The 12,069-nt window shown below is 48.2% G+C and overlaps 1 protein-coding gene and 1 long non-coding RNA gene across 3 annotated transcripts in view; one reads left to right on the forward strand and one right to left on the reverse strand.

Moving 5' to 3' along the window:
• Positions 1-1,418: 1,418 nt before the first annotated feature.
• The window catches only part of MEIS2 (Meis homeobox 2), a 223,158-nt gene continuing 212,507 nt past the window's right edge, over positions 1,419-12,069 (forward strand). For both annotated transcript variants that reach the window (XM_068162917.1, XM_068162916.1), the window contains exons 1-6: positions 1,419-2,218; positions 3,325-3,557; positions 5,246-5,387; positions 5,944-5,994; positions 6,752-6,802; positions 7,775-7,924. In XM_068162917.1, coding sequence (XP_068019018.1) covers positions 2,207-2,218; positions 3,325-3,557; positions 5,246-5,387; positions 5,944-5,994; positions 6,752-6,802; positions 7,775-7,924 — 639 coding nt within the window. In that variant the 5' untranslated portion in view covers positions 1,419-2,206. The remainder of the gene's footprint in view (positions 2,219-3,324; positions 3,558-5,245; positions 5,388-5,943; positions 5,995-6,751; positions 6,803-7,774; positions 7,925-12,069) is intronic.
• Positions 3,993-6,111, reverse strand: LOC137453571 (uncharacterized). Its single transcript, XR_010990395.1, has 3 exons — positions 5,845-6,111; positions 4,707-5,102; positions 3,993-4,242 (listed from the first exon to the last, which is right to left on the reverse strand). It is a non-coding gene; the product is annotated as an uncharacterized lncRNA (long non-coding RNA).

Raw genomic sequence — 12,069 nt, forward strand, 5'->3', positions numbered from 1 at the left:
CATCTCACTTAATTTGCTAAATAACCCCACTGTAATTAGCACTACCATTAGAAGGCATTACCGAGCTAATACTCCAGCATCCATCCCACAAGCGCAACGTCGATACCCGGCGAAGTCCAGCAACACACACTCGTAAATACAGCGCTCACCGCCGGATCCGCTCAAAACGCACATGCAAACAAAAATCTACATAACATCTGGATCTCTCCTACAAAAGGCTGAGCATGACTTTGGTTTTAAGCCCTTTTCAAAGCCTGGCAGCCTAATCGCAAAACTAAAAAGGGATTTCCCCCCCTCTCACCCCATCCCCCCCACCCCCCACCTCCCAGCCTCTTCCCCCAAGACATCCACAGCGTGCTTGATAGCAGCGATCGCTTAATGAAGAGCGGTGCCAAACACGGTTTGAAACGAGGCGTTCTCTTCGTGCCCTGGAAAAATTAATTTTTAGAAAAGCACAATGAATTGTCAGAGGGAAGGAACCGGGCTCGCAACAGAACGTGTGCTGGCCGAGAGGCGAGCGCTCGGCCGGAGCAGGCTCGTTTCCCGAGGAAGATCAACTTTGCGCTACCCACCCCCACCCCCCCCACCACCCCCGCCCCCGTTCCCGCCGCCCCGTGCGCTGTAGTTCTCCGTGCCCCCGGACTCGCATACCGTTCGCTGCAACGGCGATAAGCCGGCGATTTAAATAAATAATTCAGCGCATAAATCAGACGCTAACCATCGCGGTTAATCGGAAGGTATTTTGTTGCTAAAATAATCTAGCGCGAACCAACCCGGGGCTGGGCTTCTATCGCACTTTTCTTCTCGCTCTCTGCAGTTTTCCCCTGCCTCTCCCCCCTCCCCCCCCCCCCCCCCCCTCGCACACGCACTCTCCCTGTCCTTCCTCCCCTCCCTCCCTCCCTCGCTCCCTCCCTCCCTCCTCCCTCGCTCACTCCCTCCCTCCCTCTCTCTCGCACGCTCGCTCGCTCCTTCCTACACGCGTTGCTTCGCTCGGGGCAGGGGCTGCTGCGCGGCTCCCCCCGCGCGGCGCCGCGGCCGCCCCGCCGGCGCGCTGCGCATCCCCGCCGCTCCGCCGGCTGGGCCGCCCCGCCGCGCCCCGCCGCCCCGCGCCCCGCCGCCGCTCCCCGCCGCCGCCGCCGCCGCCGCCGCCACCGCCGCTCCCCGCCGCCGCTCCCCGCCGCCGCCGCCGCCGCGCTGCAGGACTGGCTATGGCCACCACTACTTCCGGGTTCCGTCACTTCATTCTCCCGCCGATCAGCGCCGCAAAACTGAGCCTCTTCTATAAGGCAGCCAGCAGCCAACCTGCCAACACTTACTGACACTCACTCATCCCGGAGAGCGAGGGAGAGCGGGAGACAAAATACCTGCCGGGAGAAGGAGGAGGAGGAGGAGGTGGAGGAGGAGGAGGAGGAGGAGGAAAAAAAAGAAAGAGGGGGAAAAAAAAAAAAAAAAAAAAAAAAAGGAGAGCGGGGGAAGTCCGGGCTTTGCAAACTGTTCCATTTTTCTTCGCATCTTTCCCCACCCCCCTTCACAGTACTTAAAAAAAAAAACCAAACCAACAACCAACCAACCAACAAAAAAAAAAACCAAACAACCCTATAGCGATCCTAAAAGGCAAAACCCGAGCGCGGAGTTACTGGAAGAAGAAACCGGGGTTAAAAAGATTCCTCCTCTCTTCTTCATCATCATCAACCATCATTCATTCACTACCTTGACATTCCCTGGCTTTGATTGACAGCTGGAGTGGCAAAAAGCCATGAGACACGACAGTTTGGTTACATGTGGGTTGCTGACGGGCCGATCGTAACCTTCAGTTTGGGGGCTTGACAATTTTTTTTTTTAATTTTTTTTTTTTTTTTGGCGTAGAGAAAGAAAAAAGGAAAAAGAGAGAGAGAGAAAAGGAAAGAGAGAAACAGAGAGAGGAGGAGGAAAAAAAAAAAAAAACAAAACAAAAAAAAAAGAAAAGAAGAAAACACAGAAACTCATCGTGGTTCTTGACTGTTTTTTGCTATATTCTTGTGGTTGTTATTGTTGTTGTTGTTATTATTATTTGCCCATATTGGAGGACAGGAGAAGTCTATAAGTGGGTTGCGGAAAAAAAAAAAAGGAAAAAAAAAAGGAATCTTCTTCACTCTAAATCACTTTCTTTGCTGGACTGGGATATTAAATATACGACACATCCAGGAGTTTATTGGAGCGCAGACTGATGGCGCAAAGGGTAGGTTTAAATCTCCAACACTTACCTATATATAAATCCTCTCTTAAGAGGGGCCTGTCCGATTTGCTCTCCTCTGTTGCTGCTGCTTGATGGCGGCCACTATTAAAAAATAGCAGCAAAAAAATTATTCACTAGCTTTTTGTGTGTGCGTGCGTGTGTGTGTGTGTGTGTGAGTGTCTCTCTCTCTCTCTCTGTGTCTCTCTCTGCAATTGTTCCACGCTTTTTTTCCCTCTCTAGCTTTCCCCCAGCAGCGCGATTTCCCTGCTCCCTGCCTGCTCAGCAGCACGGGTTTCACTGGGGAAACCTTGCTGCTGTTGCTGCTGCTGCCTGCTGCCGCCGTTGCTGCCGCTGCCTAGGAAAGACTCAGAAATACATATGTGTGTCTGTGTATATACTAACGTATATATATGTATACACATATAGCTGCCTGCCTTTCCTTTTTTTTGCTGTTTTGTTTTGTTTGTTTGGTCTCTGCCTTTGACAAGGACAAGGGGAATTGCTACTAAATAATGTTTCTGGTAACTTTCAGATTATTTCCCCCTTTATCTCCCTCCCCCACCCCGATGCACCCTACCTTTCCTCTCTCCTTCCCACTCTTGATTTATTTGTATAGTTGCTTTTGATTCTGCTCCTTTATCCATTTTAAATTTTTTGGTTTGTTGTTGTGTTGCTTTTTTTTTTTTTTTTTTTTTTTTTGTTCTTCCTTTCCAATGCAGAGAGTTTCTCTCCTCTGTTTCCTTCCTTTTCATTCCTGTTTCCTTGTTAGGGTTTCTCCTGCCCGTGCTGAAGAGGACCATCTCCCCCCGCACACACAGCCAGGCACACAGGCTTACACACTTTCCCCCTTTACCTCTCCCCGCACCCCCACTCCTCCCTCAGCCTCTCCAGCCTCTGCTCTCGATCCCGGTCGATTTCATTTTGCACATTTCGCTCTCTGATGTGGCTGGTTCTTGTTTTGTTTTGTTCTGTTTGTGTCTGTCCGGGTGCTTTACTCTCTTCTGACTTTTGTTGTTGTTGTTTGTTTGGGTTTTTTATTCCTCTCTCTCTCTCTCTCTCTCTTCCTCTCTTTCTCTTTCTTTCTTCTCTTCCGGCCCGTTTTTTGACAGTACGATGAGCTGCCCCACTACGGCGGGATGGACGGAGTAGGGGTGCCGGCGTCCATGTACGGGGACCCCCACGCGCCCCGGCCGATCCCCCCGGTGCACCACCTCAACCATGGGCCGCCGCTCCACGCCGGGCAGCACTACGGCGCCCACGCCCCGCACCCCAATGTCATGCCGGCCACCATGGGCTCCGCTGTCAACGACGCCCTGAAGCGGGACAAGGATGCGATCTACGGGTAGGTGCCGCCGGGCTGCCCGGCGCCATGGCCCGGCTCCGCAGCGCCGGTGCCCGCGGAGCGGCGAGGGCAGGAGCAGGGCGGGCGGCGGGGGCTCCCGCGGGGCCGCGGTGGCGGGCGGCGGCAGCGGCCAGCCGAGCCCCGGAGCGGGGCGGAGGGGGAGCCCCGGCGGGAGGGCGTCGGCCGGAGAACCCCCTGGAGCCCGCTCCGGAGGGAGACCCGAGCAATGGCACTGCCACTGCTGGCAATTTCGGTGCGAGTGCGATCACATCCTGGCTCCTAGCAGAGGTGCCAGCACCCACGGGAAACGGATCCTGGAAAACCAGAGCTCTGGGGGACAGAGGCTGAGCTGGGGGGAAGATGCCTTGTCTGTCTTTTTTTTCTTTCTTTTTTTTTTTTTTTTTTTTTTTCTCTTTTCTTTTTATTTTCCTCCTACTCCCAGACCCTCATCCCCCTCACCCCCCAGTGGGGTTTTTTTGTCTTTCTCGGAAAGGCCCCGGTTAGGAGTGCAGACAGGAGAGGCGGCTGTCTCATCCACTGCTCTGGATTTTTAGTTGTAGAAGTGTTGTTGTGGTGTTCTCCTTCGTACCATAATAACACTCTCCCAACACTGTAAATAAAGAGCTCTTCACAGCGCGGAAGGTAGGCAGAACTACAGAGGTTAGCTTCTCGGAAGCAGCTCTTCCTTGAGACAGAAGAAATAAATACGTTAGGGGCACCGAGCTGAGTTTTCTATTTAGAAGAGAAAGAGCACGAGGAAAAAGAAACCCGTGCCCGGCAAAACTCGAGCCTGTGCCAGGGCATTGCTTGGGGGCAAGTGACACCGATTCCCTTCAGTGCCTTTTAGGAAAAATACTAAACGATCCTAAAAGGAGAGATAGTAACATCCATGACAGAGTGTGGGGCCTTGATCAGGCACGGAAGGGGAAAAGAGACAAATGCATGCGTACTACTTAGCACGCAGATAATTTTTTTTTCCCTGACTACACCAACTATGGGAAAATATTTCGCGAAGTGCTCCCTCCCTCCGCCCCCTCCCCAGCTCACTTATCTGGACAGCTGGTATTTTACTTGGGTGTGCTTCCTAAGCCAGGAAACTTCACCACATTTTTGTTAAGCGGGCCCCTTGAAAAAAAAAAATAAAATTACGTATTAAGTAGTTTGCAGTTTGCTTCGCCGTGCCTCTCATTTTAGGTCATAGCTGGAGGGTACGGATGGGATCTTCCAGGTTTCGCGTTATTTTTAAGATGTGGCGAAAAGTGTAAGATTCCCAGCTGAGCTGCTGCCTGTGTGAGCGTGTTTGGTGCCTTGTGCGTTTGGAGGAGAGGTCACTTTTGTCCTCATCTGGGGGGGGACTGCATGGGGGATGTTGTTCGGGCACGGCAATTTCAAAAGCTAAAAAAAAAAAAAGAGAAAGAAAGAAAGAAAGAAGGAAAAGAAAGGCTTCCATCGCCATACCCAGTATTTTTATTTCAAAATCTTGTTCTCCCCTGCTCTGCCCGAAGCGATACTGAGGCTGCCGAGCGTGGCTGGGTCCATGTGTCCCTGTTTGCATGTCCGTGCATTTAAAAAAAAAAAAAAAAAAGAAAGAAAGAAAGAAAGAAAAAAGAAATTACTTGTTGATTAGAGCTCTTCTTTCCCCCTCTCCCCCACCCCCTCCCCTCTCTTTGTGTGCCACTGCCCGGTAGGCACCCGTTGTTCCCCCTCTTAGCTCTGGTCTTTGAGAAGTGCGAGCTGGCGACCTGCACGCCCCGGGAGCCCGGCGTGGCCGGCGGGGACGTCTGCTCCTCCGACTCCTTCAACGAGGACATCGCCGTCTTCGCCAAACAGGTCCGGCACCGCTCCCCCGCCCCCGGCCCTTCCCAGCACTCCCGCCACCTCCTCAGGTTCTCGACCCACACGGCCAGGCGCTGGCAGGGGGCAGCCCCTCCTCACCTCCCCCCCCTCCCCACCCCCCTCTTCTCCCGGTACCCCCCTCTCCGGCCGCCGCGGGGGTGGGAAGGGAGGGAGCGGCGTGGGTGAGGGCCTAGCCGGCCCTGGCCCTCCTCCGCCGGGAACCCCTCCGCGGGGCCGAGCCGAGACTCCTGGCCCTCGCCCTGCTGCATCGATGCAAGGGAAATGTAACTGTGGCCGAGCTTTAGATGCAAAGGGAGCAGGAGAAAAGGCAGGAGGTCAAAAAGAGAAGGCTCCTGTGGCAAGGGAGGCCGGCTCAGCCCCGGGATGGCAGGAGCGGGGCAGCAGCTCCTCTTCATGGCACGGGTGACTCCGGGGCGGATTTCGGTCTGACCTGGACCGTCAGGTTTTGTCACAGGGGGGGTTGCCCCTTCGAGTGACTCGGCCTGAAGGGAGAGGCTGTGATTCACGCCGCTTTTCCTTCTTCTTGCAGGTCCGCGCTGAAAAACCACTTTTTTCTTCAAATCCAGAGTTGGACAATTTGGTAAGGCCCGCTCCCCGCCGCTGCACCCTTGCCCCTCCAGCCCTTTCCGCCCCATCGCCAGCTGCCGCAAGCGCCCTCCGCTGTCCGGGGCGGCCGGGAGCCGGCGGCCGGGCCAGGCACCCGGGCTGCGCGGACAGCGGCGGGGAGAGCCGGGGAGGGGGCAGCTGCAAAGCCACCGACAAGAGGCTTCAAAGAGCTGCGCTTTTAAAGTGCGACAGGGCGAACTCTCCAGCCCCAATGCATTGCAAAGCTGTGTTCGAAAGCTACGGGAGGCTAAAAGTGAAGGAAATAACTGCTTAAGAAGAGAGAGATGGAGATTTCTAACGTAATTCTTTTGCTAATGGGAACGATTTCAATATTCAAAGTGCCTAAATCCTCTTGTAAAGAAGATGCCAAACTATTCATCCTCTCCCCTTTCTCCTGAGGGCAGTAGGGGGGTGGGAGTGTGTGTTTGACTTCCCTGCGGACCTTCAGGGATGAGGGCCGGGGTCTTGAGAGGGAGCGAGGAAAGGGGAAGAGGTTTTCTCCAAGATTGCGGTAATAAAGCTCTAATCACCGCTCCTGGAATATATATGATAAAAATCAAGCGTTAAAGTTGATCAAAACTGTTCAAGCGTGACCAATGAGCTAAAATCCTGGATAATGACTGCTCGCCCTGACAACCCCCTTCTCCTCCTCGCCCACTCGGGCTCTCAGCTCTGCACAGCCCTCCTGCTCTTGTCTCCCACGTAACTCCTTCCTCAAAACTTTCTTGCAGATGATCCAAGCAATACAAGTACTAAGGTTTCACCTTTTGGAATTAGAAAAGGTAAGCGCCACGGAAGTGGGCGGGGGAGCAAGCCATTCCCTTCCTTCCCTGTCCCTGTCCTACTCCCTCCTCCCCCTCCCGCTCCCCCTTTGGACTGTTTGGGATGACTTGTAACCATGGCTGGAGGAGGCAGGGGAAACGCAGTGTGATACTGTAACCTGTGGCACCAGAGCATGTGACACCCGTCAGCTATGCCCAGCCCAGCCCAGCCCGGCATTTTTATTTATTTATTTGGTTTTTTTGGTGGTTTTTGTGTTTGTTTTTTTTTCAGAGTAGTTTCAACCAAGTCATTACATTTATGTATTATTAATCCCCTTCCATCGTTCTTACCCCTTCAGCCTCGATAGAAGCTCTTTCCCTGACTCGGAAATAACACGTTTAACAAAAAAGAGAAATGAAAGCACTCCTGCCTTTCTCCAGCTCTGGCAGGCACATTAACCCCAAGCAAACACTAAATGTTTGGAAGAGGCAGGGGGCCCTGCGCGGCGTGGGGAGGGGGCTGTGCTCGGAGTCCAGAGCGGCTCTTCCCACAGCCTCCGTGAGTAGCTTTGCTTTGCTGCTCCCGGGCCACTTAGACCTTTTTTTAGCCCCGGTTTAAACCGATCCCGTCCCCAGTGACTGGTTGTACCTGTCTGGGCTGTATATGCTCCAGAGATACCGCCTGGGTCCAGCTCCCAGTGCTCTGATGTTATCACCAAATCGGATTTTCCTCTGCACACCAGACAGCCCCACTATCTCTCTCTAACTTGTTGCTGCTGCAAGTCTCTAGAGAATAATATGTGCTGCAACAATTTCTCTATTGTTTCCTTGACTTCAACTATTGTGCCCCTTAATTAGAGTTACTTGTGGAGGAGATCAGAGAGTTGCTCTTGCTACCAAAAAAAATAAAAAAGAAAAGAGAAAAAAAAAAGGTTAAAAAGTTGCAATCTGCTATTTTGCCATCATCGATGTTCTTCTTGTTACTGTTTCCAGGTTCATGAATTGTGTGATAACTTCTGCCATCGGTACATTAGTTGTTTGAAAGGAAAAATGCCAATAGACCTCGTTATTGATGAAAGGGATGGCAGCTCCAAATCAGACCACGAAGAACTCTCAGGATCTTCCACAAATTTAGCCGATCACGTAAGTCCTGGTTTCTTTATGGCACTTTTAAAGACTTGAACCTGGTTAGAGGACCTGACTCCTGCTGCTGTTTTCTTATCGTTGTTACTACTGTTAAGCTCTCGCTAGCTCGGATCCCACCTTTCCACTTATTTCCCTCTCTCATTGTGACATTGTAGAGATGCAGAAGGTTCCTTCTATTTCCATCTGTAAAGCAGGGAGTTTGCAATGGATTGTAAATTTCCCTGTTCTGGGCGTCTTGGAGAGCTAGCAAACCGTTGGTTTGATGTGGGGCCCGCTGCTTTCTCTTCCTTTTTGCCAACTGTGTAATCAATGCAGCAATGTAAGGGAAACAGAGACAAGAAAGTTAGGGAGAAAGTTTGCTGCTTTGCTCCCTCCCCTCCCCTCTCGTGGGGATGACAAGTGATGAGAGTTATTGGCAATACTACACTGCATTAAAAAAAAAAGAGAAAGAAAGAAAGAAGGGGGGGGGGGAGGGTTATAGCACATTAGAGTTTCCAATGCTTGTGCTTTATAGCAACTTATTGTCAGAATATGGACTTATTGCCAAACGCCTGAAGCATCTTCATAATAAAAGACAGTAACCTTGATGAAGCAATTATTAACAATGTATTACAGAAAGCTGGAGAGAATGATGATTGAGTAACCGTAGGTTAGCGGTTGATTTTAACACTTTAGGAGTTGGTGAATTAGTGTCATGTGTGTAGGACTGAACGTTGGTGTGTGTGGTAAGGAGAATGCCTTTGTTTTTCCGGGTTTTGGAGCGGCTCTTGTGATCCTTCAAAAGATGCAGACGCGGAGAGGCTTCGGGATGTGAAGGGAAAGATTGCAGCTGGTACCGCAGAAGAGGGAAGGAATAGCTCTGGTTAAAAAGAGTGGGTGTGAACTCTATTTATTTATAGGAACGCATCCCTGGGGGGAAAAGGGGTTTACACAGTTTTAGATTCAATTGAACTCATAATCTAAATGATACAGTCTAATATTTTAGCGGTTGAAATATTAATTTAACACCCGGTGTGAAGTTAACCATGCTTGCTGCACAGGCGCCTGCCTTTATTTCCCAGTGTGTTAAGAGGAGTAGCTGCAAGCCCAGGGAGAATGAGCTTTCTAGGAGCTTTTGTTTCCTTTGAAAACATGTTGTTTGTGTGTGTGTATTTGATAATTACATCAGACCTGGACTGAAGCTGAATTGGGAGATAAAATAATCATAAATTCTCCTTAATGCCCCCCTTCTGGCACTGCTTAGCTACAGAGCCCAGGAAATATTTTTTGGACCCAAGCCTTAGCTTTCATTTTCTCATTTGTATTCGGTAAACATTGCAGGACAAGTTTTGGTTGTTTTGTGAGGGTTTTTTTTTTGGGGTGGGTGTGTGTGATATTTTACATTTTAAATCTATTATTTTGAAAGAGGATTAAAAAATAATAATAATAATTAAAAAAGCAATGGATGCAGATGCTCCCCAAAGTTTCTCTGCTTATCAGCTATCTCACACGTAGATAATAAACTCCACGAGGGATGACATTGTTTGGAAATTACTTATTTTCTGACATTGTATGACTCTAAAATTCGTGTCCATAAGCATTCTGGTAGAGTAGTGGAGAAGAAATTGAAGTCAGTGGCAACCTGAAAGATAGGCCAAGGCGGGGAGGTCATTGTGGAAAATTCAGAACAGAGGGGAAAAAAGAAAAAATAGGAAAAAAAAAGGGGGTTGGGGAGAAAGTAAAAGTCCATGTTTCTCCTGCACAGTTTCTTTACAAGAGTGTGTTTCAAGTGGAAGTGTAGAAATGGAGCATGCTTGTGTTTATATTGAAGAGATTAGATAAACTAGCCTGTTTAGGGTTCTGGCAGATGGCGAATGCTCAAGCCAATTTGCTGTGCTCCATTATAATATTTAAATTCACACACAATGATAGGACAAGGGTGGAGGGGGGGGGGGGGGGTTAGCATTTTGATAATTTGATAACTATTATCTTCCCTACGAAGAATCTCCTCTTGGTTTTGTGCCCCCACTTCCCCCCCCCAAAAAAAAAACCCAAACCCCAACCCAACAAAAAAACCTCAACACCCCAAACCCCAACCACCAAACCCAACCCAAACTCAAATAAATATGACAACCCATTTATCTTGCACCCGTTAGGGTTTACCACTTCATTGGGTATTATAATTTAAAGCCTTTTATTTCCTGGAGATTTGAGCTATAACATTTTTACTTTAGCCCCCTGCTATTTGTTTTGAAAGGAAGCAATAATTTGTGCAACCAGAACACCAACTGGGAAATGAAGAGTTGTATCACATAGTTACATTTTAGTCATGCGTTCTGGGAAATGTGTCTCCTTATTGGATTTCTATCTATCTATCTATCTATCTATCTATCTATCTATCTATCTATCTATCTATCTATCTATCTATCTATGTATTTATGTATCTATCTATCTATCTATCTATCTATCTATCTATCTATCTATCTATCTATCTATCTATCTAATATTAGCCTCTTTCCCCAACAAAACTTTAACACTCTCTTATAGCTCAGCCAAACTACTCTGTGTGTGTGTGTGTGTGTGTGCACACATCTATCTTTGCACTGTGCAAAAAGTTCCAGCAGGAAGTATCACAGGATCATAGAATCTGCTTTTATTCATAAAGAAGGAAAAGCTTTATATATACAAAAAAATAGCTAATACAAACATGCAGGAGTATCAACAACCACCCCCAGCTCTCATTTGTGAGCCTCTACCTGCAAATGGAGTAGTTCAAGTATGCAAATCCGTCCAATTTGACTCTCCAGGTTTATTTTTTTTTTCATTTGCTTTGATATGCATATTTAATACGTAGCCTCGGGCTAGATCTCATTTGGTGAAAGTTGGTGCAGGGGTGATGATGAGCCACTTCAGAAGGACAGAGACAGCATGTTGTTTCCTCTGTTTTATGTACTGGCCCGCTATTCTGATCCGTGGGTTTTTCCCCTCATGGTTTTATTTGCACATGAAATGCTAGGAGCCGTTTCAACTGATTGGCTATGAATAATGATAGCCCCAAAAAAGAAGTGTAGGTTAATTTGTTGGGTGCCAGGGTTTCTCTTGTGGAGGTGGCAGTTTGTGACAGCTGTTTGACACCCTCCTCCTCCCCCTCCTCCCCCCAAAAAAATAAATCCATATACCTCTGGTCTTATCCAGTGGTATCAAGCTAGGCTTTGTGTGTTTTAATGTGAATGTGAAGGGTGGCTGAGGTGACAGTGGCGGTGCTGAACTAGGAACTAAGGCAGCTCTCACTTTTCTCCCTTTGCTAGACCTGGAAACAGGCGTAAGGGAAAGTAACAGAAAAGAACTGCAGGATTAGCCAATATTTACCATAAGACTTTAAACGGGGTACTCAAATAGTACAAGCTTCCCCTTTGCAAATTCTACTGCTCTACTATTTATATAACTTAATTGGAAACCAAAAGCAAAACCAACAAAGGAATGAACTCTTCAAGAGATATACCTGTGCTGGAGAAAGGAGACAGCTGTAAGCAGTTGTGCTCTTATGTGTTGGGTAATAAATGTGTTTATCGAATTTTATTTTAGTGCTCTATTAACTGTTATGTAATATAGTAAGTGTAAAGGGTCCAGGGACTTGGGAGATCAAATAGTGCAGAGCTGGCCACAAGAAGCTGAAACTTTTGTTATTACTCTGCTGTGTTTAGTAAATATAACAGCCCATAATTAGTGTTTGAATTTTTAACACCCTCATATTTTTTTATTGCTCTGAGGTATTAGCTGTAGATGGGAGGAAGGTAATTACAGCTATGCCCTGGCTGAACCAGTTAATCAGTTAAGGAAAGAAAAACAACCCAAACCCAAAAGAAAAAAAGAAAGAAAAGAGGAAAGAAACCTTTCCAGCTGCAGTTCAAGTTGAGTTTCCCAGCGCAGACAATTTATTATCGTTCAATATAAACATTCTGGGCCCTATCCTGCATTCTGTGTTCTGCTGAGATGGTAAAAGAAAAAATAAATCTGTTGATATATTATTTTTTTTCCTTTTTCTTGTCAAGCTACTCAAACCTTAAAAATGTAATGCTGCAAAATTGGGAGATTTGAAACTTTTTTGGGGCACGTGATAACGTTTTATGCTTTAATGAGATACATATATATATATATATATA

This window comes from Melanerpes formicivorus, unplaced genomic scaffold (assembly GCF_026170545.1).
Source record: "Melanerpes formicivorus ecotype bairdi unplaced genomic scaffold, bMelFor1.0.p_v2 SCAF_68, whole genome shotgun sequence".
Taxonomy (NCBI): Eukaryota; Metazoa; Chordata; class Aves; order Piciformes; family Picidae; genus Melanerpes; species Melanerpes formicivorus.